Here is a 25,589-nt window from a genome sequence, read left to right on the forward strand (position 1 = left end):
TCTAGAAAGTCATGAATGGATTGTGTGAAAGGTGACATGATCAAGAAGGGAGTGATGACTGAGATGTCGGATGATAGTAATATGGAGGACAAAGACCTTTTGTTTTGACCCTTGACCCTGAAGCCTTGTCTCTGTATATAAATATTTTCTTTAGTCATTTACATGTGAAATGTTAGCATATTTTTTGTAGCAGGTGTCCACCTGTATAAAACCTGATCAACAATATAAAAACCCTGTCATGATGGCGCCACAAACTCAATTGACATTGCAACACTTTACATCAACGTCAATGAGTCAATGTGTCTTTTTATCAAATTTTTAGAAATAGTAACCCTAAACAATTCCACACTGGCAATGGCATCCATCAGTTGTAGCGGAAAGCAGCTCAGTGTTAACATAACTTATGCAATTACCAGGCTTTACGGCTATTAAGCTATTGTTTAAGAGTTTGATAATAGTTGCAAGCGGGATAAAAATATTCATTGGTAAGTTTGCTCCGTTTCCTATTCATTTAAAAGCAGTGTTGCCAATGCTACGGAATCACCGTGTTTTACGGCTTTACAAAATTTACGGTATACGGTCGTAACTCTAACCCCATAGCAGATTCAACTTATTTTCGAAGATTTACAATAATTCATTGTTTTTCTTTAACAAATCGATTTTAGCTTTCGAAAGAAAAATAAAAAAAAATCCTTCGAACAATGATACCATGGTACATGGTTTTAAAAAAAAATCATTGGCAACACTGCATAAAAGTCAAAATCATTAAATACGAGCAACGTTCTACTTTGTGTGATTCGTTTCTATACGTATTAATTAGTTGCCTTTGATATATTACCTTTAGAATTATTGCGTATTGTTTTCAGTGTCGACAAGTAACTGTAAGTATATATATATGAGATGTTTATTCCATTAAATTATCCCGTATGAGGTATTTTTTCCACGTATGGTAAAATACACGACGCCATCTTAATTTCACCGGCTTGGGCTCTTCCCTTCGATTTGTAAAAATATTTGTAATTATAGTATAACAAAGAAAGTAACTAAAGAATGTCTTTTTTGGTATTTGAAAGTAAAGGACTATAGGGTTTTCTCAATCTTAAAGGTAATATTATTTTATTACCTAACACAATTATACTTATCCCTTTCTTATGTGGAAGGTACCTAGTTACTTTTTAGGTTAGTTAGTTAAGAATAGCTTTATATTACCAAGGACAGTTCAAGCTAAATTGGTTTGCGTTGCTATATTAAACATAACTTGTGTGTTTCCTCTTTCCACATCTATTCAACTACACTAAAAAATTTAAACCATTCTATATGGTAAAAGCACTAGTCGTGGTTTTATAGAAGACTAATGATTTATGTTTCTTTACCAAAATAAAGGTTTGAACACCAAAACCTGCATTATCCATACAGATTCATGTAATTATTGACATCTAATGAGTTTTTTTTTTCCATTGGAAGGGGAATTGAAAAATATACAGTCTAATTTGTGAGTTAAGTTTATAAAATGTCAATTTTTGACTTAAAACATATGTAAAGTGGTGAGGGATAATAACTGACATTAATTTTTTTAATTAAATTGGAATATTGATAGCAGACTAATTCATTATTAGTACTGTTAGAAAATTACATAGTTTTCTACAGTGTAGCACACTATCTACTAGGACATGGGTGGCAAAAATGTATGCATCAACATACCTTTTTTTGAAAGGAATGTTTAATGTGGTCTTAGACATGCCATTGAATAATTTTTATTTTAGGTTATTACATCAATTCCATGGTGTATCTACTACATTATTTTTTTTAGTGTTTTTATGAACAGTGACATGCCCAAAATATTATGTTGTGTGCCAATAATGGCACAAGTGGCAGTGGTTTACCACCCCTATAGTAGAGCAATACCAAGAGTTCTTGAAATTATAAGATACTAGTTATGTACATTTTTTATTGTAAATGTTATCCATTATATATATTTTTTAGTGAAAATGTCTTCACGTGGGAGAATGTATGGTGGTTATAGTGGTAGGGGTAGCTACAACAATCGAGGTAGCGGATACAGGGGAAGTTACCGTGGCAGTGGCAGCCGAGGCTCATATGATAGTGGGCGAGGAGGCAGAGGTGGTTATTCCTCATATAATAATGACACCCGCTATAACAATAGCAACTCTACTAGATATTCCACTGGCCGGGATAGAATTGATGATTCATATAAAAAACCTTATAGATCAGTAAGTAGCTTGGTTTTTAGAATAATAAATGTTAATATCAAATTGTCAATTTTTTTAATGTGTTAACTATTTACCGAAGGAACCTTCTGCAAGCTATCAAAATCGTGACTATGGCAGATCAGGTTCACCAGATCGAAAAAGAATGAGGATGGAGGTATGTAATTTACATAACAGGTAGATTTTGTAGTGAATATACAAGGCAGATGGGACGGGAATATAGAATCAGTCAATTTATGAAAAGTTTGAATAGTCATGCTCTCAGCATTGACTCACCATTATGGATTAAGGACATTTTTAAGTTTTTGATGATAATTTGACATGATACTTAACAGAATGATAGAACAATGTCATGTTGTGATATTGACTTTGAGAAGAATACAGTTCTCAATACTTGAAATGAGGGACAACAACATAGATAGAAATAGATAGTGTGAAAAATAACCCAATAAGACAGATTAATATGTACAAATACAAAGGACCACAGTTTCATGCATTCTGTTGCAGAAGATGTTTCATATAACAAAAATATAATTTCCGCTATATATATTGGTGATTTTCTTTTGAGCATTCCAGCAGAAAGTTGAACCCTGGTCACATAAGTAAAACATTTAGCCAAGAGCACAATTTTTATGTGTTAGATAAGACAGTACTAAACAAATTCAGCTATGATTTTGAACAACACAACAGCCATATCGGATTTACAAACATAATTAAGGCTTGGTATAATTAAAGAGAGAGTAAATTTATTTGTTTAATCTTCTTTTTGTGCACTTTGGTTTGTAAAACATGATAGAAGAACCAAAGAGAGTTATGTCCAGGGCTCGACGAGCGATAGACGTAGCCATGATGGCGGCGGGCACTATGGCGGATCTTACGGCGGTAGACAAGACAGTTATAGCGGCGAGAGAAGGTCGTTCGGCGGCGAGGAGAGAAGGCGGTCGCCGGCCCGAGACGGGTACCGCAAGCCGAGCGGCATGGGCCCGCCGCGCGAGCTGGCGCGCATGGGCGTGCGGCCCCGCGCACCGCGCCGCTCGTTCCGCGGCCGCATGCTGCGCTCGCGCGCCTCCTACCGCGGCGCGCTGCGCTCTCGCGGCTCCTTTACCTCTAGGCGCTTCGGCGAACGCTCGCTCGGTTACACCCGCGCATTCAAATCTATCAAGGGCCGAAGGTAATTGAGTCTATTGACCCATGTTTACACTTAGCTTAGCGTGTTTTGGAAAAATTGGACCAAAAAAAGAAATTACTTCTGCCGTCATGAAATGATTTATTTTAATAATTTCTAGAAAATTTCTACCAAAACTATCTGAATATATAAAAATAAAGTTTATAATGTAGAAATCAGGAAAAAGATATATTGTATAAAAGATTAAGTTAGTCAATCAAAAATCATAAGGAAAATAAGTTCACTTCATTCCTTCAAATGTAATAAAAGTGAGAGTCTGACTGCATTTTTATATCTACCCTGTAATATAAAATGAAAAAGACAGTACAAGATAAACACAGTTGCTATTACATGTATAAAAAAATCTTCAATTCTATGTTTTTCAAGTCTTCATACATTAGAAAGTATAATGAAAATGGCTGATGTTAAAATGAATATTAACTTAACTCACTGTATTGGCAAAGGCGGACAATCAATATTGGGATTGAACCAGGTCTTAATTCTTAATTGATTCATAATATACCAAATGAATAGTTTAAAAAAATACAATAATGCCAATATATTATTGAATCATGGAAGAAGTGGAATACATATAAAGCAGGTCAGAAAGGAAAAATTAAATCCAATAAAATTGAATTATCAACTCATATAGCTGCTTATGTATTGTATCACTTTAGAGTGTTAATGACTACATAATTGGTTTTATTAAGTGCACTGTTGAAAGATTAAGTGGGTCAAGTTGCATTTATAATTTTGGCAATCGTGTCATGAAAAAATAAAATAAATCGAAAATTATATTTGTGGGAATGTATCAAAATACCAACAGGTAATAATTTTTGTTACATACAATATACAATGGTCTCAGTACCAAAAACAGATTTTTTTTACCTTGGATGTTATGCACCTATGACATTTGTAATCAAAAGTAACCACGAGTAATACAACTATGTATCCATGGTTATAAATATTCCAGTCTAGTTGCAACGATTTAACTTTTATGGTGTGAACTTTGAATAATCAAGTTTATTTTAAATAGCTCCATTAAATCAAAAGATGAGGCATCTTCGACTGAAGAAGAGTGGGATGCTGATGAGAAGGAAGAAGAAGCAATTGACGAGAAAAAAGAGGCCAAAATAAAATCTCCCAAGGTAGCACTCGTTCATATATATATTTTACTGTAAGTAAATGCCAGTTAATTAACTAGTAAATTAACCAGTAAATATTGATAAGGTGGAGGCAGAAGGATCCGAAGGGGAAGTCGGCGAAGGCGGAGAAGATACTGACAAAGAGCCCGACGCCGCTTCAGATGGCGAACCGGATAATTCAAGATCGCCCTACGTGCTCCTCTCGTGCGTTCACTGTAAAGAAAAATGTGCTACTTATGTTGTAAGTCGACAAAAAAAATTCTTTACGAAAACATAAACGTAAAATTAATAACATACAACAATGTAAAAACATTGTTGTATGTTATTAATTTTGAAAAATATACGTAGGGCTACGCCAGACACTTGGTGTCAAACAAGCACCGCGAGGCAATGAGCGGCGTGGCGCGGCGGCACAAGGCGCAGCTGCTGCGCATGCGCGTTGCGCAGCGCGGGGCGCAGCGCGAGCTGGAGGCGTCGGCGGGCGTGGAGCTGGCGGCGCGCACCACCTTCTGCATGGTGTGCCGCCTCAACCACCGCACCACCAGCCATGCGCACTGCCTCACCGACACGCACCGCGCCATGCGCCGCTTCCTCATGCCCTTCTGCCGCATCTGCCGCATCAAGTTCCGCTCGCCCATGATCTACGAGCACCACATCTGCTCCCTGGAGCACCTCAAGGTACAGATACTACACTGCCACACTATCTACTACTGCAACAACATATTTATCAAATTCGTCAAACTTGTATTCATTTGATTTTGATTGATTACATCTTTTACAGAGAAAAGCCAGTCAGACTGCTCGTCGAGCTAGCCCGAAGGCCGAAGCCAGCGGAGATGAAGGCATGGATGTTGATTTAGATAACTTCATGACCCTCGACTCTGTGGGCGATGTAGATGGTAGATATTTATTTAATATTTTGTACTTTATGGTCTACAATTAATTATTTTATTTATTGCTTACCTATTACCTATTTTAGAAGTTGAAGATGATGATTCTGCCGGTGAGAAGAAAGAAGAATCGCCCAAAAAGCCAAAAGTTGAAATAAACATTGGAAGTGAACATGTTAAAAAAGTGGAGGTATGGCAAAAAATTATGTGATAGATCTGGCGTATAAGAAAGATTTATATTAGGTCCTTATTAATTTTATACTTAACTAGCTTTCGCTTGCGACTCCGTCCGCATTTGAATTAAAAAAACGATAGTGAGTAGCCTATGTGTCCTTCCAGACTATCCTCTACATCTGTACCAAATTTCATCGAAATCGGTTCAGCCGTTTGGGCTACAAACTCTAACAAACATCCATATATCCATCCATCCATCTAAACTTTCGCATTTGTAACATTAGTTAGTATGATTTAGGTAAAAGGTTAAAGTGAAATATAATTTGTTATTATAGATGAGAAATGTTATAAAGCAGTGTGTGTGATGGCATGTTGTCAGGTGCTGTGGTGCGAGCTGTGCCGCGTGTACCTGCCGCGCGGCGCGGGCGCGGGCGCGGAGGCGGGCGCGGCGGAGGAGACGGAGGCGCTGCGCCGGCACTGCCGCATGCGCACGCACCTGGGCCGCTACGTGCAGCACCGCGACACGCGCACGCTGCGCCGCCACGCCGAGCGCATACACCGACAGCTGCACCAGCAGAAAGGTCCAACACCAAGCTATTCATCGTTACTTTTTGATTTTCTTTATAGAGGAAGATTTTGAAATTTAGATATTTTACAGAGGATGAAAAAGCCGAGGCCGGTGATGAAAACACTGATGACAAAGTGAAAACCGACAAATCGGAATCTGGTAATGACAAGAAAAATTTGGAAAATGGTGCAGACCTTGCTAATGCAGGTAAATAAATTTAATATTTTTAACTATTTACCAAGGCTGAAAAGTTATGCAAAATAACCTAAAATTATTGGATTATCTAGGTAGTGAAGATAAACTGTGGGCTGATGTTGATAAAGATATAGGTGAGCTTTTAAGAGAAGTGGATCCACAAGGCAATGAAGGCAGTGATGATGACGAAGACCTCGGAAGGTAACAGACATTACTATTTTAATGTGTGACATATTGTAATGAAAGTTGATTTTTATCTGAATAGCAATTCACGAAATTGTTATAGATTGTAATCGTTTCCAAAGCTGTTTGCGTCTTTTAACATTTTTGACCGACTTCCCAAAAGAAGGAGGTATTCAATTCGACGATATGTTTTTTTTTAATGTTTTGTAATGGATTTTGCAGATATGACAAGTTTCGTAAAAGTGATAAGAAGTCGAAAATTGGTGATGGCGAAGAAGGTGATGTGAAAGCCGGCGAAATTTCTAAAGAGAAAACGACCACTGAAGTCAACTCTACTGCATAATATTCTATTAAAAAAAAGTATGTATAAGAGATTTTTGAGGTTGTAGTTACACAACAGTGTTTCTTAATTCTTTTTGTGTATCTAAATTAGACATTGTTATATTTCATAAATATTGGAATTCTTTAAGTATAAATAAATAAGAATTACTGAGTTTTTGTTTTTTTTTTATCCTTAGCTTAGTAATCTGAAAAAAAAAACAAATTTCGATGGCGACCTCGACCTTCACAACAATCCAGATAACGTAACATTAGAACGAACTGACATTTAATAGGAAGTTTTGAACTTACAAATTTCACGCGGGCAAATCTTAGTGTTGAATAAAATTGTCCTTTACAGTATTTAATTTGGACTAATAGTTTAGAAGATATCGCGAAGACAAACAATAAGGGTAACCAAAAAACCAGCTTACAAGCTACTGGGCTTAGAAATCAACTTTAAGTAATAAAGTGGGCGAACATAAATGTACTTTCTCAACTCTACGCGGACGAAGTCGCGACCAACAGCTATGTCTAATCATTTTGTCGATCCTACTACCAATATCGCTTAACGAGCCACTTTGTCTAGAGAGGTCAAGAAATTAAGTGTTGAATAATGCTTGGTTCACATTAAGGCAGAGTAATTAGAAACACATTTGGCCTTTACTAGAAAAATTACAGAACATGCAAATTGAAAGGTTCTCAATTTGTCTATGTTCTAGGAAGTCAGTTAAAAAGACTAGGATGTGGGAATTGATGAATAAAATACACAACTTATGTTAAAGATTTTTATTTAACAGAACTACTTCTTAGCCTTTACTTCCTTTGCACCTGTTGGGGCTTTAGTGACATCATCAGGATTTTCAGCAGCATCCTTCAACCTCTTAGCTCTAATACCAACAAGTTTGGCAATAGAACGAGCCTGTAAATAATACAATGTTTAAGATTTATGCTGTTTATATGTAAATATGTAGAAATAGTAATACAGGCCCACTGGCCCAAAAATACACTTATTTTCTTTGTCAGAAAATAATCATTACACGTCACTGTATTGGCCCAGAACCAAATTAAAGACATTTTTTTTAAAAATCATCTGTAACTATTGCATGTATGTAAATAAATGAAAATTATTATTAACTTTTCCCCAACCTAAAATATTAATAAATTCACTATTTCACATGGAAATACTTTAACATAGGAGTGATTATTAAAATATAACTTACTCCTCTTAGATATTGATAGGCCTTAAAGTCTTTCTCCTCTTCAGTGATGACTCGGGCATGGGACTTGGGTGCTGGTTGTTGCACAGGCATGAGAGGACCACGGAGCTGCGTAGCCAACTTACGTTCTTCTTCATTAGCTTCACCCTTCAGCACCTTAAAACCAAGCAATATGGTTTTCAATCAATAATTTTAAAACAAATAAAATTAAAGCACACACATAAAATGGGAGTGGTTTCTTGAGATTGGATCCTTTTAAAAAAAAACTTGCTTTAACCTTCACACACTATGCACATGTCACAAGACAAGAGACACAGAGCCTGCATTAAAGATTAAGTAAGAAAATTAGTAAACATATACATGTTTTTATGTTTACTTTCATCTAATATTGCTGATTGCATGCAGACTCTACATATAACAAATTACATGACGACACCTTTCTAGGCCATAGAAAATACTAATTTTTCATCACAATAAAGTGAATACATGGTAATATCTCCATTTATTAAGCACTATAAAATAAAATCCTACCAAAAAAATTTCCTTCCAATAATTCAACGTGGAGTTGTAGAGTCAAAAATAATATTTTGTCATGTAAACAATTTACCTTCTTGCCCTTAGGGAACAGAATAAGTCGAGCTCTGTATTCCTTTATCCTTTGGACATTTGTCTGCAATGATTCCACAGACTTGTTGCGCCTGCGAGGATCTACGGCGATACCAATAGTTCTAGCGAAAGCAGGATTGAGTCCAGCGGCCTAAAATAAAAGGAAACGTCTTAAACTCAGGAATAATCATCCACTTGCCATTATTCACCATTATGTTTACATTACCCTTATTTCGCGAAGTGTAAATCCACGCCCGGCGCGAACCTTAGTATGATACCGGACTGTAGGGCAACGCACTACCGGTCTCAGAGGTCCTGCTGCTGGACGAGGCGCTATTGCCTTTGCTTTCTTGATTCTGTTTTGCTTCCTGCGGTGTCTTCTCGCAGGTTGATTAAACCAAGTTTTCACGAATCTTTGCCAATCCTTATGGAAATGGCCATTTGGGATCATATTATTCCCCTTCCCCATGTTTGTTAGTAACTCACCTTACCTGAAATAATACGATTATGAATTGAAATAATTAATCGTACACATAAATTGCAATATTAACTCTATTATCATTTATTTTTGTATTATATTATGAGAAGATTTTCATTATTTTCTTGGATTTATAAAAACATAAAACTAACCACAGAGCAAAATGAGTTAGAAAAGAAAGTGACAGATAATCACAGATAAACATAAAAGGCAAAGAGCAAAGCCAAAGAGTAAATAGCTATAATCTACTTAATTTATAGAGATATATATATAAAACGGATAAAAACCCGTTAAAACATACAGTGAACAAAAGTTTTATACAAAGTTTTTTTAACACTTATTTATAGTAAACAAAGCAGAAATAAATAAATAATAGCAACTCGTTAAAAACAACTCTTTGTTGACTACCGCAGTTAGCACAGAAATACTAAAAAAACCTTTTCTATCTTATATATTGGTGAATTAACTTCTTAGAAACCGTGGAAACCTGTAGAGTTTTTCCTATTACTTCGTTAGCCAAAATAATACTATTTGATTAACACAGTGCGCGCCAGCAACTAATTATCTATTCCACTAGAATTTGTGTTTATTTGGCTCTGTGAAATCTTTAAATTGTCTATTATTGTCTATGGTTGATTGAATTGAATGATAATGTGCTGAACCTTCCTTTTCAATTAGTAATTAAATTTTTCCCTTTTTAAACCTAGTTTCTTGGTTTTGCTACTAAAATGGAAGATAACAAGACTGTTACAGAAGAAAACCAAAAACCAAATGAAGAAAAACATTCAAAGAAGAAGAATAAAAATAAGAAAAAGCGTAACACAGGTGATGGAGACCACGGCAGTTCAGGAACATCTGAAATTGCTAATCCGGGAGATGTTCATCAAAACATTCCTTTAATAGACCTCAAAATAGCTATGGAAGTGTTGAATCTCCAGCAGAAGCCGGCTAAGACAACCGAAGAAGCTTTACATAAGTCTTATAAATTTTGGTCTACACAACCTGTTCCGAAAATGGATGAAAAAATAGTCTCGAATGAGCCTATCGAACCTCCAAAGACTGTAGACGAAATTCGTTCTGAACCCTATACATTGCCAGATGGCTTTCAGTGGGACACACTAAATCTTAATGAGCCATTGGTTTTAAAGGAACTATACACATTGTTAAATGAAAACTATGTTGAAGATGATGATTGCATGTTCAGATTTGACTATCAAACCGATTTTCTGAAATGGGCTCTACAACCTCCAGGCTGGAGAATGGAATGGCACTGTGGGGTCCGTGTCATAAAATCTGGCAGACTTGTAGGATTTATATCTGCAATACCAGCGGAATTACGAATTTATGAGCATGTGCAAACTGTGGTAGAAATAAATTTTTTGTGTGTCCATAAAAAACTTCGTGCCAAGAGAGTAGCCCCTGTGCTAATCAGGGAAATAACTCGACGAGTGAATTTAACAGGTATATTCCAAGGAGTATATACAGCTGGAATTGTTTTGCCAAAACCAATAGCTACTTGCCGGTATTGGCATAGGTCACTGAACCCTAAGAAACTTATTGATATCAAGTTTAGTCATTTATCAAGAAACATGACTATGCAAAGAACTTTAAAGTTATTCAAGCTACCTGACTTACCAAAAACGGCAGGATTCCGTAAGTTAGAGTCTCAAGATTGTGAGAAGGTTCTTAAACTACTAAATGATTATTTAAAAAGATTTGACTTAGCACCAACTTTTTCTGAAGAAGAGTTTAAGCACTGGTTTGTTCCTCAAAATGGTATAATTGATAGCTTTGTTGTTGAAGCAACTGATGGTGCAATTACAGATTTTGTAAGTTATTACACCCTTCCGTCCACGGTTGTTTACCATCCGGTGCACAAAACTCTCAAAGCTGCTTATTCATTTTATAATGTATCTACAAAAACTCCTTGGACTGATTTGATGCTGGATGCACTGATAACTGCTAAAAACTCTGGGTTTGATGTATTTAATGCTTTAGATTTAATGGATAATAAAGAATTTTTAGAACCACTTAAATTTGGTATTGGAGATGGAAATCTACAGTACTATCTTTACAACTGGAGATGCCCAAGCATAACTCCTAATAAAATTGGTTTAGTCCTTCAATAACAGTTTCATATTGTTTTTGGGTATGCTAGCTTATTGCTTTCTTATTTATATTTATATTTTGTCTCAAAATATGTAATGTTTTTATTGTTTCTAAATATAATTACAGTTGACAAATTTTATTTCTTCATTGTAAAATTGTGTAAGGGTTTGATTTTATTATTTGTATAGCATAACCAAGAATATAAAATACCTGGCCTATAGGTGCTCATCACCTCATTTATAATATACCTTTCTAATTTGAGCAAATGCATTAGTTCCATATTTTTCTGCAATACAGAAAGGTCATTTTATATTCCTGGTCAAACTATACTTTCCTAAACATTAATTGTGTTCCTGAACATTAAAAATACTGTGTGCTACACATCTTTCTCTCTTTTTACTAACTGGGATATCCACAAACATAAAACAAATACCTAGAATACATCATATACACAAAACTATTTTATTAAACCACTTTACATTGTTAAAACTACAATAAGGTAAAAATGTTTAATAATGTGATACAGTAATTGGTTATTATAATTGTCTCATACTGTGCCTGTATTGTACTTTTAATTAAAAGGGTGCTGATACTTGAATTATTTTGGACACAATAAAACTACCTTGATATAGTTATTTTAAAAAAATGCAGCCATTTGATATCCATCACCTAATAACCTTATTTAAATAAAAATCAACACAACTGACTAAAAGTAATAGGCAAATATATGGAAAATTTAATAAAGAAAATACACGGAAAATTTAAAAGTCGCGGTGAATGAAATCCCGCATTCCAAAATCATTTATTTTCAATTTAATTTCTATTTTAATGGACTATAATTATTAGTGTCGATGTATGCCCGATCCAGGTGCTTTGTATTGATAGTTTGGATCGGTCCAGTAGTTTCTTTTAACAATGAAGTTTAATTATTTAATAACTAGCTGTTGCCTGCGACCATGAAAAACGAAGACTATTAATCCCTTGGGAACCTGACATTGACGTTTGTCAGGTACTTCAAAGTTCAAACTTTGTTGTTTAACCGTGCCTTTCAACAAGATCTGTGGAATCGTTGCAGAAATATCGAGTAAACATTAAAAAAAAATTATGTATCCCACGGGAAACGATTACTGGGATCCGACGTAGTCTATATGTTCTTCCCGAATAATCTCTACACATATGACACATTTTTTCGAGATCCGTTCAACCGGGTTCTTTAATAGTGGTAGTGCCCGCTTTAACATCTTAGCACGAATGGGCCGGCACGCCCGGTGTAATACCACGACCACACAGAAGACAGGCGTGAAATGGAAGCAATTCCGTGTTTCGTCTGATGAGTGTGGTGCCGGAGGCCTAATTTAAGTCCCTTTCTCTTTACCACCCTTTTCTTATAAGGAGAGGTTGGGAAGGGGAAGTGGATTTGACGGTGGAGGAGATGCATAGAAAGAGGAAATATGCTCTTTATGTGCGTCTCCTCCTCCGTCGTATAAGGGTAGGCAACGCAACTGCAATTGCGGATGTCTATGGGCAGCGGTCGCTTCGCCATTTTGGCGGCGCGCCGCTTGCTCGTTTGCCACCTTATGCTATAAAAAAAAAAAAAACCGTTCAGGTTATAAACTCTAACAAACACATGGGCGTATCCGGCTTTGGCGCGAAGGGGGGTCACATAGTCGTGGTCAAGTTTTTGATAACAATAGATACAAGTAAAAATAAGAATTTGATTAATGTAACTGTAAAAGTTAGGTCTAACTAGACATTACGTGCTACTAGAAGACTAGAATGTGCAAGTATGGCGCGATAAAATTCAACTTTCAATTTCTCGTTCTAGAGCTGGATGACGGTACTTAAGTTTAAAAGCTTAATTTTCATGAAAGATAACTCATGGGACTATGAGAATACGACCTCCAAACAGCCAGTCACTTTGGACTAGTCAAACAACCTCTCAGAAAATTTTATTGTAAACTAGATTTAGCCCGCGACTATTGAAAATTAGTTAAGTACTACTATTTACGTTTTAGTGTTATAAGCCGCGCGTAAATGAAAGTGTCTGGGAAGTCATTTGCCCCATCAGAAACGTCTGTCTTCTTGCAGGGTTAATGTCATAGGCTCCTGAGTGTTATATATAAAAACAGCATTTAAAAATAAAAGTAAAGTTTATTCATATTTTTGGAAACTTAAAATCGTCTGTCTACAAAAACGGCCCACGGAAATTGTCTGCCAGTATTTATTTAGTTATTCTTACACATATGAGAACTTAGGTGTTTTTATTTCAACTACAGCGCGTGATAGCGCGTGACCTGCACGTTTTGATAGAACTTACGGCCATTCGGTTACAGCACAAACGAGTACTATGTAATCGTGCAACAATAAAGCTTGTGAATTTCAGTGTCGTCATCTAGCTCTTGAAGCCAGATTTATTCCCAAACGTTTGCCATTATAAAAAGTTTTATGTTACATTAAACTAATAAATAACTAAAATAGCCTATGTTACAGATAAATTACCTTTCTAATGGTGACTTTCTTTTTTATTGGCCCAGTACTTTTTGCGAGAAACAAATACATATAAAAATACAATCTTTCCTCTTTATCAGTAAGGATAATTAAATATTGATGGTATGTAGTTACATAAAATCTGTATTATGACAAAATACATAAAATTATTATTTTAAATTAGTGGTCCTCCCAAGTCCTGAAACCAGCCTGGGGGGCGGAGGATAATGCTGTTGTACCTTTTTTATATATGTTAAGTTAGCGCTTGACCACGATCCCACCTATACTTTGAATCCGATCCACTAACGGATTAATGGCGTTGTACCGATAAAAAAATCGAATGGATCGTGCTTCATTATATCAATCCGCCAAAGTATCTGATCGTGCATCTTCGGGGAAGAGAACGAATCCATTGACATCTCGCTCACTAAAATTGGTTGTCGTTTGGGGATTTATAGGCCGTCAGAATTAATGGAATTTACATATATACAAATCAAAAACTTACATACAGGCTTTAAATATTACACTATAAGTCGAGTAATAAAAACAGAGCGAAGCTACCATGCTCCAATGACTTTGAACCACTGAACCATAGCAAACTTCAGTAATTACAAAACATACTCTGTTTAACTGTTTCATTTAACATTAACAACCGCAACCTACTTTTCCTATATTATTCAAAAATAATTCAATCTTAGCAACGAAATGTGTAGGTAAGTCACTGCCCAGAACACAAAGTTTAAAGAGGGTTAAACGCTGGGAAGCGCGCGGATGACCTCGGGCAGAAAATTTATTTTTAAGCAAATACAAAAATGGGTGGGGTTATGAAATAAAACACGCGATTATATTGAATATTCCCTTGAATATATATATTATAACAATACATAGTAAATCAATCAGTTACATTGGCGACCAAGTTTTCAATACATGGTAGACAAATGTCCAATGTAAAACTGATGAAGAAAAAGAAAGATAATTGCAAGAACAAAAGCCAACTCCCTTTACTGAGAAATAAAAAAGTTTAAGAAACTAAACTTAAATCCAACTTCTTGGTCAATATTGAAAGTCAAAGTACCCAGTAGCATAACACTTTCAAGTATAGAAATGTTGATAGTTGCGTTGTTTTTGTTTGCAGCAATGCACTTCCAATAATGCTAATAATAGTTATATATGTTGGAAATGTGCATCCCACCTTTTCTTTTATTTTTCAATTTTTATTTTTAATTTTTTTTTATTACCGGGACTAAATTAAAATGATAGATGTTCGAAGCATTAAAATAATAGAAAACGGCAGAAATAAACCTTGCAGCTTATAAGTTAATATTCAAAGCTACCTAATCTTTTTTGGTAGCCTGCTGTTTAGCTTGGTGAGCTTGCAAAACAGCAACAGCCTCGTCAACCTTAGCCTTCAAGGATTCTCCATGCTCCAACATGTGGAGCAGTTCAGAATTGTCAATCTCCAAAAGCATTCCAGTAATCTTTCCTGCCAAATCAGGGTGCATCCTTTGAATTAGTGGGAACAGCCTTTCACCCAACATTTGCTTTTGTTCCTGGAGTGGTGCTGCAGCTAACATTGTTGTGGTTAATGGTTCTTGACCTTGAATATGCACAGCAGGTTGTGGAGCTGGTGGGTTACGCATGTTAGAAGTGTACTTATAACCTGCTGGACGCCCCGACTGAGGGACAATAGGTGCACGGATAGATGCAGCAGTAGCCACACCTTGTTGTCCTGTAATAGGTCTAGCTCCCATCGATGAACGTAATGCTGCTTGGGCGGGCCCACGTGGTGCAGGGCGGAAGGGAGGCTGCATGTTGGGATAGGCAGAAGCTGCAGACTGGGCGTTGGGTCTTACGGCCGGCTGAGCGGTCCAGCGAGGGGATGGTCTTATTTGAGTCATTTGAGCTGGACCATAGAAACGTTGGGCAGGAGGTATGGTTGGTACGAAGTATCCTCCGGTACCACCTGGTTGGAATATCTGACCCATCTGTTGCATGCGCATGCTGGCCATACGTTGCATGTACTGCGATGTCAAATGAGCCTTACGATCTTCTTTGCGTTGAGCTAATGCTACATATAAAGGCTTAGTTCCGACAATACGCCCATTCATTTCTGTAACAGCTTTAGTGGCTTCTTCGGGAGATGAAAAACATACAAACCCAAATCCTTTACTGCGGCCATCTTCCAACATTACCTGAACAAGAAATTATTTATTTTACAAAATTATAGTATCATTCCATTTATAATGAACCTTTTAATATAAATTTTTTTCTAATTAAAAAAATATTTTGCATAAACATATACTAAACTTTTAATAAATCACTTGGTATCATAAGTCAAACACGACAATTATAAATGTACAAATAAAATGCATAAATACCTTGGCAGAAGTTATAGTGCCAAATGGAGCAAACTCTTTACGTAGGCGTTCATCATCAATTGTGTCATCTAAGTTCTTTACATATAAGTTAACACCTTGGTAGCGAGTCAAACGTTCAGATTTTAATTGTTCAAATTTACGTTTTAATTCTTTTTGTCGCTCAGCTTTCTTCTGAGCACGTCCAACATACAATGGCTTTCCTTCCACAAGTTCTTTGCCATTCAGTTCCATACAAGCTCTTTCAGCAGCATCAGGGTCTTCAAAGGCAACAAAGCCAAAGCCTCTAGAGCTTCCATCTTCCTTATACATCACCTTATGGCTGGTGATGCGGCCATATTTTTCAAACATCTCTCTAAGCATTTCGTCAGAAAAATCTTCACCGAAGTTCTTGACATAAACATTGGTGAACAGCTTAGCCTTTTCACCAAGTTCCTTTTCGCGCTCTTTGCGAGGAATGAATCTGCCCACATAAACTTTCTTGCCATTCAAAAGCATTCCATTTACTTTTTCAATAGACTTATTAGCAGCTTCCTCAGTTTCAAAATGAACAAATCCATAACCCTTAGAGGCACCAGTTTCATCTTGAGCAACCTTACAACTTAAAATGTTGCCAAAGGCCGAAAAAGTGTCATACATGGCCTTATTATCAATAGTCTTGTCAAGATTTTTAATGAACACATTGCCAACACCTGACTTGCGGAGCGATGGGTCACGTTGCGACCACATAATTCTAATGGGTCTTCCTTTTATAATGTCAAAATTCATGCCTTCCAAAGCTCTCTCAGCTGCAAATATAATAAAAAGCTTAATATTTACAAAAAACATGTTATAAGGTTTCATAAAATAAACACAGCGTTAAGACTAGTTTTGGCGGAAATCATATTTAAAAAACTATAGAATTTCAATATTTTTTTTATAATTTATGACAAAACCTGCAATAGACATTTCTATGTTAATGTTAACATACAGGTTAAAACATTGCATGAAGAATAGTTTTAGTTTAGGACAATATATTTCAACATTTGCTAGTAAAGTTTTTATACAATTTTAATTGGAAATCAATAAAGGGGATACAGATAAATGTAGTGAAGTATTGAGTAAGAGTATGTACTCTCGCTTGTCTCTTGACTCAAATATGCATTGTTTAATTATTTTATTTATTTTATTGGAAATTCATTGCAACCCAACTTTGTATTTGAGTATAGCAATGACATTCAATTATTTGAGAATAAAAAAAAAAACATTTATTGATAATTTCAAGCTAATACAATATGAAATGCCTATTTTAAAATATTTTTGGAATGTTACTTCATAAATATGTAAAGAAATATTTAACTTTGTATGACAATTATTAAAACGTTATTGTAAGAATATGTTACACTGCATGATCAAGATTACATTACAATTAGATTATAGATAAGAGCATAAGCATACGTTACAAGCGTTCTATTACTTACAAAATGTGACAAGTAAAATTATATTTAACACGTAATCTTACACAATATGGAATATGGAATAAAAAACTTACCATCGGCAGGCTGCTGAAAATTTACGTAAGCGTAGCCTAAAGATCTACGAGTTATCATATCGCGACAAACTCGAATTGATAGAACCGGACCAGCGGTTGAAAATTTCTCAAACAACATGGCCTCAGTAATATCGGAGTGTAAATCTCCGACATACAACGACGCCATTGGGTAATTAGGTGGCCCAGGATTCATTTTGGAATTTTCACTGTGATCGTTTTATATTGAACATTAATTAACAGTATGCAAAAAACAAGTTCACTTTCTCTTTATGATTACCTATCGCATTCCTTAGACCACGTTGCACGCTTACGTACACTAACTTATAAGCGAGGATTTCCCGTTTATTATTTAATATTTTACTATTTTTTTGGGTTTTTATAAATTTTGTGCTTTTTTTTTTTATTTTAGAAGAATATTTCACGAAATTATGAGGATTGTGTGACCTATTTCTGAGGGACCACACAACCTCACGTGAACACACCTTGCTCACCAAAGGAAAGGTGACGTTTGTGATTTGTGACTTGTGAAGACAAAAGCGAAATGGCCGACGTTTTAAAACCATAGACATTTAAAAAATCTCACAAAACTGGAAAATAAATGCTTGGCACAAAATAACTCTTTTTGTCCTTTACTGAGAAATGAATACAATTCTTATGATCGTTGTTAACTTCTCTGCCCTAAACTTTTTCAGTAAATGGCACATGGATTGACACTGAATTGAATCTTAGTAGATGGAAAATAGCACCGATGAATCGTGACGTAGAAATTGTTTTTCTAACAAACTTACTCATTCTCGAGGTTGATCAATGCCCTTTCTACTCAACCGTGCTGCATCAACCGGTTCAATCGAAACACACGCATACTTTTTATTGCAAATCTTAAAGAGTCGGCTTATTGAACGAATTGATTCCAAATTCCAAAGTTAACTTCTCTTATATCCCCCTTTATGGGATCTATGGTATTTAATCTGTGTTTCTTGTACTGTCATCTCGTCCTGTCACCACTGCTGTCACTTAACTGTCACAAGTAAAAGTTGTAGCTAAGTTGTTCCAGTCTGCGAATCGAACTTTGATTAAAAAAACAAACGACCAGACGGATACGTGTATTATTATATCGATTTAACGGTAATTTATCTTTATTTAAAATTTTGGGTCTTAAGCTAGTAGACCAAATGACAAATTTTAACGAATACATAAAGAAAAGGCGGCTTACATTTTCATAGTCTTTGATGAAATATCCTGATTTCTCTTGCCTACGCGCAATGTAACGATTTAGTGGTATTACGTATGCATTACGAATTATTGTTTCAGAATCAGTTCCAGAATATTACCGTGATATCTATTATCGACATGTAAACTGCTTTACCAAATAATAAGACCTCTTGTCGGGGGTAAAAGGAATTAAGCGATTCATTTTCTAACAATTTGTAAGGTATGTATTTTAAAAATCCTATATTATAATGTTGATAATACATACAACTAGAATGTCATGAAATGCATTTAATTTGGAAAAAGATTTGTGAGCCTTTGCTTTTTATGTTTTCAATAAATACTGTATTATGAAATAATTTTTCATTTTCTTTTCTTTATTTGGTTACATTTTTATGTACTAGATTAAAAAATCGTAATATAAACATGTGTGTTGTGTCATGGGATGGAGTTAGCATAGTAAAGAATACTGTTAAACAAGATGAAGTTGCTAAGCACACAAGTCATATGTTTGTTGCTATTGTAATGCATTTATTATATTAAAGTCCAATAAAACTGTAAAGTAAGCTCTCTTGCTTAGGATTGAAGTTTAATATACAAACAATATCTTCATGTTTAGTTAATTGCAAGATTAGCCCCTAGTAGTCTTGGGTAGTACACATATGATGTACTAAAAAGTAATGTTACTCGGCACTGTACTAAAAGTAACGTTACCGAACGGCTTCTGTTAATCGGACATTTAGTACTTTTAGTACACTACACGATATCGGTGTTCGCCTTTTCGTCAGATTGAAGCATCCACCTTCGATAATGAGAATCAAAAGTGGATAAAATTATTCATAACTAAATTTATTCTCGCTAATAACATATGTTTGACCCTGCTTAAAATTTGATGTGAATTAATATATAACCCTCGTTACATTCTATTCATGTATTGTGTTTTCACAAATCTGAAGTACTAAAGGTACTAAAAGTGTGTACTAGTACGTTTTCCCAATTGTACTAGTACGGTGCGCACTTGCAGATGTCCGATTAAGCCCAAGACTAGCCCCTAGACTGGTAATAAACTGAACCTTAATTATAGTCTTTTTGAATAGGATTTAATAAATTCTATTATTGATTGATATTTGATGTCTAGAACAAAATCTCCTTAATCTATATGCTGAAACAGCTGGTGTTCCCATAAAGTTGGCAAACAATACTGCGGAATATCTTACACATATTGTGATATAAGAATATTGTTTTCTTACTGATAATGTATATTAAATGAATAATAAAATAATAAAAAAAGTACATTGTTATTATAGATATAAGTTTTATTAGGTAGACTAAAATCTTACCATATATGATCAGAAGGTGGTGTGAGTCAAATATTTTTTTAAAAACATTACGTGAATAATGAACAATCTCTTGACTCCAATATACATTTTTTTTTTTCAATCTTATGCTCACTGCTGGCTGTAGTGTGTAATAAGCATAAATATTACAATGACATTTTTAAACATTTTCCTTCTATACTGTCTGTGTGATCCAATATGATTATTGCTGACTACTAGTCTGCTTTAGTTTTTTTTTTCAAAGATCTACAACACTGTATAAAGTTAATATGTCAGAAATTATAACTTTTATAATACATAGGTAGTTGACATTTGCCCTTGGATAACTTACAGAATTTCCCCTATTTAAATAATGTTGGTAGAAACTAGTGAATCCATATGACTGCGTGTACGTAATATGTGCTCGATGTTATTAGTAAGTCATATTATTTAAAACAGAGTGCAAGTCACTGTCAATGCAGATCTCTTTTATAAATCTGGTTAATTCATCCCATAATTATGTTACATACTACGGGAATGAAGGGAATTGAAAGAAATAACTTCAAGTTTCCCCCGAATATAAAGCAAAATATGTTATTACCAAGTTTTGATCGAGACTCTGATCTTGTTCCAAAACGATATGAAGAAATGCGTGAGTGTTATGCATTTACTTTAGCAGCAGTACCATCTTCAAGATTTTTGTAAGTGTTTTGTAAAACTATTAAATTACGTGTTTTTGTTGCGTTAATATTATCGTAAAGCATCAATATTTTATTGGAAGTATCTTCACGATTGAACTATATTAAACTATGCATTAAGTAGACGTATTTGTCATGCATCGTTTTGCCCATAGGAATTAACTACTGTCGAGTTGTGCATTGGTCTAGCCATCCGATCTTCCGGTCAGACAGATCATGGAATTGTTCAATTTTTATTTCGACAGCAAACAAAATCAATCGTTGATTCTGTGATCACTTTATGTATGGAACGTTGATGCATTTTGTCGCCCCCACAACTTCTACGCATGTGTTTTATTTTTCTTATAGATAATAATGTTTTAATCCTTTGATGAGTGAGGTAAGCCTTCTCTGTTTAAAGATTCTTTTTTTTTCTTTCGTCTTCATCGTTCCCCCAACCTAAAGATACGCATTGCAATTATATCTTTGAATACGTGGAACTAAACTTAGGTATTTTAAATCCCCATTTAAGGTAATAAATATATCCACTTCGGTTTTACTCAGCAGAAGTTAAAACTAAAAGTATAATAAAAACTTGCCTTATCTTTTTATGCATTTTGCCTAACTATCAGTAATATTGTGAAAGCGATATCGTCTAAACTATGAACGATCACGTTTGTTGACTGTACTGCTTCATTATGTAAGTATTGTTGGTTGTGCATCGTCAGTCGATGATCTAGGCTAGGTTTTAGGGTAGCGGCAGCTACCATTAAAGACTATAACAATAAAATAAAATAAATAAATAAATATATTCGAATTAGTTTTTTATATCTATTTTATCTTTTGTGACTAATTAAGGAGGGGGTGGGGCAGCTGTCCCTGAAGATGGCGACCTCCATGTTGGTTGATAAACACTTTTGTACCTATTAAAATTGTATTATTAAATCGTAAATCTATGTTTTGGATGACCATGTGATATTATATGTATCTAAACAATACTACGTGTAAACAATATATTGCCAACAGTGTCACCTACATAATGGCCGACAAGGACCAAGTGATTCAAGCTTTGCGCGCGACACTTATATCGGTGAAAGGTGCACTTACTATAAAACAGTGTAATCGTGAGTATCATTGACTTTCATATCGTCAAACGGTGAAGCGAGCGACCGTAATACCCAATGACGCTGAGTTCAAAATAAACAAAAATGCATAAAACTGAAGATACTGTATATCTTGTATATAGTGTACTGTATATCTTGTGTATAGAAAAGAAAAATAGAAAAAAATATTACAAATTTCTTAGTCAAAATATGACAATTTAATCACACTCACTTTTATCTAAAGTTGCTTAGTTTAGACTCTAAAGAACTTCAAATTTAATAAATAATGTTTTTACTTCAAAGATGATTTTTTTAATGAATTTAATTAACAAGCTAAAACTTCCCAAAAAACTTAATGCTTTTGTATGCGTATATTATTATAATGTTCCAGGCGATTACCGGGAGTTGCAAGGTGAATGGATACCTTTTAAGAAATTGGGTTATCCTACACTGGAAAAGCTTTTCCAAGATGTTCCGGGTTTTAAAATTTCCCAAATTAATGGCGAGTGGTATGTCGACGCCATTGCTAGTCAAGAAACTCAACACATCGCTTCAATGGTCGCCCGACAGAAGTCCACAAAGAAGACTAACGTGAAATTAAGTTCGGTAAGAATATGTAACTAAACAATTTGTCAATTTATAAATCGACAAACGACGTATTTATTGCCTTGGGTTCGCTTTTACTTTATTGAAAGCCTTTGGTAAGGAAGGAAATTCGAGCAGCGCACATATTTAACTTGCCGAAACTAAGTTATATATTTCATAAAATTCAGGATTTTTTACATTTTAGAATCGTTTCCCGAAAAAACAAGGATCGTGGAGAAAGCCAGCGTCGACGTCTAGTTATCCATCAAGTTACGACAAAGATTATTCAAAACAGTTTTACAGATACAAAACCAATACGTCATTTAATAGCAACCCGAACCCGAAGGTAAATAGCACATTAGAAATCTATAAATTATAACAATTAAAACAAATGTTGTAATTAAAAACACTAATTTTGTAATAATTATTAGTTCCAGTCAAATAAATATAATAAAGTAATCGAAACGAAAAATCCGCCACCGCAGCAAGTAAAGCAACCCATTAAGGTAGTGGAACAGCAAGAAAAGGTAGCGCCCAATGTACCGAAGAGCTACAGCGCGGCGCCGCGCGACTCTCACACTGATAAAGTAAGCTTTACTGCCACAAACTCCTTAATTCATTGTTACCCCGCGTTTCCACTGACGTTCTTTAAAACTATATTGCCATTCAACATGACAAAATTATTTGTTTTCGTACTAGTTTTTCAGTACGAGAAAAACAAGATTAGGATATTAAAAACTATTTTTTTAGCGAAGTAAGTTAGTCATTAGGTAAATATTTTTCACATGTTCCAGCTAAATCATTCCAAACGCAACGAGAAAGAGAGCGAGCCGCGAGCAGGTAAAATGTCGGCGTCGCAGAGATTGTTCAACTTGCGGGACCGCCTCAGCACCGTCGACCTCATCCCGCTGCAGCTGCCCGCGCACAATAATTATGTGGTAATTGCACATGCACATTTTACAAGCTGTTTTAACACAGTGTTTCTTCAGTACAAATTCACAGTATAGTTGTTGGTAGAGGTTCCAAAGATGTATAGAGTAAGCATAGATGACACTGCACTTGAAACATTTTTACGTAATCTCACAAATAATTCAAAGAAGTTACCGGTGAAATAATTTTGTTTCCCATGCCTAGTCTATACATTTCTTAAATGTTTTTGTAACTCAAATTGATGATCTGCACATAGTCACGCTGCTCGGCTCAGTTTGTACCTGCATAGAGTTATGATATGCGTTTATAGCTACGAACCGCTAATTATCTACAAAGAAAAGAAAGAATTATCTAAGCATAAAGCTACAAACGGGCGTGGTTAAAATAAGCAAACATTCACTACAGGAGCCGCTTAATACGAAGGAGAACATGGACCCTGTGACGCAAGTGGTGCCGGCGCACAACCTGGAGCCGCCGCCGGAGTCCACCTCCTCGCAGGAGAAGCTGGAGTGGACGTGCAGGAAGCTCGGCCTGCCGCAGCCCGTCTACAACTTGTACGACTACAGGCCCAAAAAGGGCCCCGTCACCTACGATTGCACTGTCAAAGTTAGTGTAAAATACTCCCGTTTTATGGTATGGAGGGATAAGTTGAAGTGTGAACAGTGTAAAGGTTGGTATTGTGTAGGTGGGCAGCACGTACAGCGTGTCGTCGTACCCGGACTCGTCGCCGTCGGAGCAGCTGGCGCGCGAGGTGGCGGCGGCGAAGGTGCTGGCGATGGTGGAGGGCTCGGAGGTGCAGGGGCTGCCGACGGCGGGCGCGGCGCGCGCGCTGCAGGCGCTGGCCGACCTGGTGGCGGAGCACGAGGCCGGCCTCTGGGCCAGCATCGTGCCCCACATGTACAGGTGCCACGTTTATTCTCATTGTCCATTTACGAAACGACCAAAGAGTATTTCGTAAAGATTACTATGCTATCTAATGAGTGTTTTTATTTATTTTAGGGAGAAATATAACGAAAATTTACCAAATAACTGGCAAGAGTTGGTGGAGAATTGTCCGCGAATACTAAAAGACAGAGTTGTCAATGGACTCCTAGTTCTGTTGCCTAATAACAAGGTGAGTACACATTTGTTCATTATGAGACTCTTTTTGGTAAAACAGTGTAGAGACTTAGGAATGTGCGCTGCGCAGGAGGCGGGCGCTGCGCGGCCGCCGCAGGCCTGCGCGCCGGCGCCCGAGGAGACCATCGACAGCGACCTGCCGCCGCTGCAGTTCCCGGACCAGGACTTCTGGAACGTCTTCATCACAGTCGCCAACTCCACGCTCGAAGTTTGGCTTCGTATTATTGGAATCGAATATAGTGTAAGTAATAACTCGCTGCATATAATAAATTAGTGTGAGCTTGAGCTTTGAAACTATAATTAATATTTTTCTTAGAATATGTTGGACGCTATGCTGATAGAAATGGCTAAATACTACGAACATTTCGGAACGTCGGTCGACAAGTCGATGATAATAAAGAATGCTTGGTGAGTTTTTGATAATGATTGATAACATGCTTTGTGATATCTCTTTTGAGGAATTTCAACATTTGTATATTTAATAATTGATGAATTAGTAACAAGGCGTGCGTAGGTATGCCGTGAATCTGTCGGACGGGGGCTGGCAGCGCGCCAAGGTGCTGGACTTGGAGAAGGACACCGCGACCGTGTTCCTCGGCGACCACGGGGACGACGACACCGTCAACATAACCAATATCAAGATACTCGAGCCCCAGTTTCGGAAACTGCCCGCGCAGGTCGCCCTTACTATATTTTCCTAAACAACAAATGGATTAATTTTCATTTATTATAAAAGTACAGGGTTGGCAAACCAATGGCACACGATTTCATATTTTGGGCACGTCGATAACCATAAAAACACTAGGAAAAAATATGAAGTAAGTGCACCGCGAAAATTACGTAATTATCGCAGTCAAAATTATTCGATGGCACGTCTGAGACTGCATTAAACATTTGTCTTAAAAAAAGTGGTTCCTTGTATTGATGTGTGGTGTGCGGGCAGGCGATCCTGTGCCGGCTGGAGGGCGCGGAGGAGCT

General features: G+C 36.1%; 5 protein-coding genes across 6 annotated transcripts in view; 3 read left to right on the top strand and 2 right to left on the bottom strand.

The window, feature by feature from the left end:
- Positions 1-746: 746 nt before the first annotated feature.
- Positions 747-7,042, top strand: LOC106100700 (zinc finger protein on ecdysone puffs-like). 2 transcript variants are annotated; one of them, XM_013279687.1, is made up of 13 exons: positions 747-881; positions 1,984-2,231; positions 2,311-2,385; positions 3,050-3,399; positions 4,430-4,541; positions 4,624-4,779; positions 4,887-5,216; positions 5,320-5,437; positions 5,518-5,618; positions 5,982-6,183; positions 6,261-6,377; positions 6,458-6,566; positions 6,771-7,042. In XM_013279687.1, exons 2-13 carry the CDS (start codon positions 1,989-1,991, stop codon positions 6,889-6,891), a joined length of 2,034 nt encoding a protein of 677 aa, XP_013135141.1. In that variant the 5' UTR covers positions 747-881; positions 1,984-1,988; the 3' UTR covers positions 6,892-7,042. The 2 variants fall into 2 exon arrangements, with proteins under 2 accessions (XP_013135141.1, XP_013135142.1); XM_013279688.1 differs by lacking the exon at positions 747-881 and adding an exon at positions 911-1,105.
- Positions 7,043-7,640: 598 nt separating this feature from the next.
- Positions 7,641-9,406, bottom strand: LOC106100768 (60S ribosomal protein L13). Its single transcript, XM_013279791.1, has 5 exons — positions 9,323-9,406; positions 8,919-9,183; positions 8,694-8,843; positions 8,090-8,242; positions 7,641-7,788 (listed from the first exon to the last, which is right to left on the bottom strand). The coding sequence occupies exons 2-5, from the start codon at positions 9,159-9,161 to the stop codon at positions 7,669-7,671; spliced, it is 666 nt and encodes a 221-aa protein (XP_013135245.1). The 5' UTR covers positions 9,162-9,183; positions 9,323-9,406; the 3' UTR covers positions 7,641-7,668.
- Positions 9,407-9,788: 382 nt separating this feature from the next.
- On the top strand, positions 9,789-11,411 carry LOC106100437 (glycylpeptide N-tetradecanoyltransferase 2). The gene has a single exon (XM_013279291.1). The coding sequence runs from the start codon at positions 9,899-9,901 to the stop codon at positions 11,297-11,299; it is 1,401 nt and encodes a 466-aa protein (XP_013134745.1). The 5' UTR covers positions 9,789-9,898; the 3' UTR covers positions 11,300-11,411.
- Positions 11,412-14,608: 3,197 nt separating this feature from the next.
- LOC106100581 (polyadenylate-binding protein 1) lies at positions 14,609-18,182 on the bottom strand. The gene is made up of 3 exons (XM_013279478.1): positions 17,673-18,182; positions 16,145-16,929; positions 14,609-15,958 (listed from the first exon to the last, which is right to left on the bottom strand). The coding sequence occupies exons 1-3, from the start codon at positions 17,863-17,865 to the stop codon at positions 15,101-15,103; spliced, it is 1,836 nt and encodes a 611-aa protein (XP_013134932.1). The 5' UTR covers positions 17,866-18,182; the 3' UTR covers positions 14,609-15,100.
- Positions 18,183-18,675: 493 nt separating this feature from the next.
- Positions 18,676-25,589, top strand: part of LOC106100331 (tudor domain-containing protein 7A) — a 10,948-nt gene continuing 4,034 nt past the window's right edge. The window contains exons 1-14 of the mRNA XM_013279155.1: positions 18,676-18,797; positions 18,984-19,104; positions 21,901-21,998; positions 22,369-22,583; positions 22,768-22,908; positions 22,994-23,149; positions 23,357-23,500; positions 23,898-24,098; positions 24,178-24,395; positions 24,492-24,606; positions 24,682-24,852; positions 24,928-25,019; positions 25,126-25,288; positions 25,555-25,586. Coding sequence (XP_013134609.1) covers positions 21,914-21,998; positions 22,369-22,583; positions 22,768-22,908; positions 22,994-23,149; positions 23,357-23,500; positions 23,898-24,098; positions 24,178-24,395; positions 24,492-24,606; positions 24,682-24,852; positions 24,928-25,019; positions 25,126-25,288; positions 25,555-25,586 — 1,733 coding nt within the window. The 5' untranslated portion in view covers positions 18,676-18,797; positions 18,984-19,104; positions 21,901-21,913. The remainder of the gene's footprint in view (positions 18,798-18,983; positions 19,105-21,900; positions 21,999-22,368; positions 22,584-22,767; positions 22,909-22,993; positions 23,150-23,356; positions 23,501-23,897; positions 24,099-24,177; positions 24,396-24,491; positions 24,607-24,681; positions 24,853-24,927; positions 25,020-25,125; positions 25,289-25,554; positions 25,587-25,589) is intronic.

This window comes from Papilio polytes, unplaced genomic scaffold (assembly GCF_000836215.1).
Source record: "Papilio polytes unplaced genomic scaffold, Ppol_1.0 DF824047.1, whole genome shotgun sequence".
Lineage (NCBI taxonomy): Eukaryota > Metazoa > Arthropoda > Insecta > Lepidoptera > Papilionidae > Papilio > Papilio polytes.

Bases quoted from the DNA above. Each gene is read 5' to 3' on its own strand.
- LOC106100437 (XM_013279291.1), top strand. From the start codon at position 9,899: ATGGAAGATAACAAGACTGTTACAGAAGAAAACCAAAAACCAAATGAA.
- LOC106100700 (XM_013279687.1), top strand. From the start codon at position 1,989: ATGTCTTCACGTGGGAGAATGTATGGTGGTTATAGTGGTAGGGGTAGC. The intron at 5,438-5,517 runs GTAGATATTTAT...TACCTATTTTAG, and splicing joins CTCTGTGGGCGATGTAGATG to AAGTTGAAGATGATGATTCT. The intron at 6,378-6,457 runs GTAAATAAATTT...TGGATTATCTAG, and splicing joins TGCAGACCTTGCTAATGCAG to GTAGTGAAGATAAACTGTGG.
- LOC106100768 (XM_013279791.1), bottom strand. From the start codon at position 9,161: ATGGGGAAGGGGAATAATATGATCCCAAATGGCCATTTCCATAAGGAT. The intron at 8,844-8,918 runs GTAATGTAAACA...CTTTTATTTTAG, and splicing joins TTACACTTCGCGAAATAAGG to GCCGCTGGACTCAATCCTGC. The intron at 7,789-8,089 runs GTAAGTTATATT...TATTATTTACAG, and splicing joins CCTATCAATATCTAAGAGGA to GCTCGTTCTATTGCCAAACT.
- LOC106100581 (XM_013279478.1), bottom strand. From the start codon at position 17,865: ATGAATCCTGGGCCACCTAATTACCCAATGGCGTCGTTGTATGTCGGA. The intron at 16,930-17,672 runs GTAAGTTTTTTA...TTATATTTGCAG, and splicing joins TTTTCAGCAGCCTGCCGATG to CTGAGAGAGCTTTGGAAGGC. The intron at 15,959-16,144 runs GTATTTATGCAT...TTTCTTGTTCAG, and splicing joins GCACTATAACTTCTGCCAAG to GTAATGTTGGAAGATGGCCG.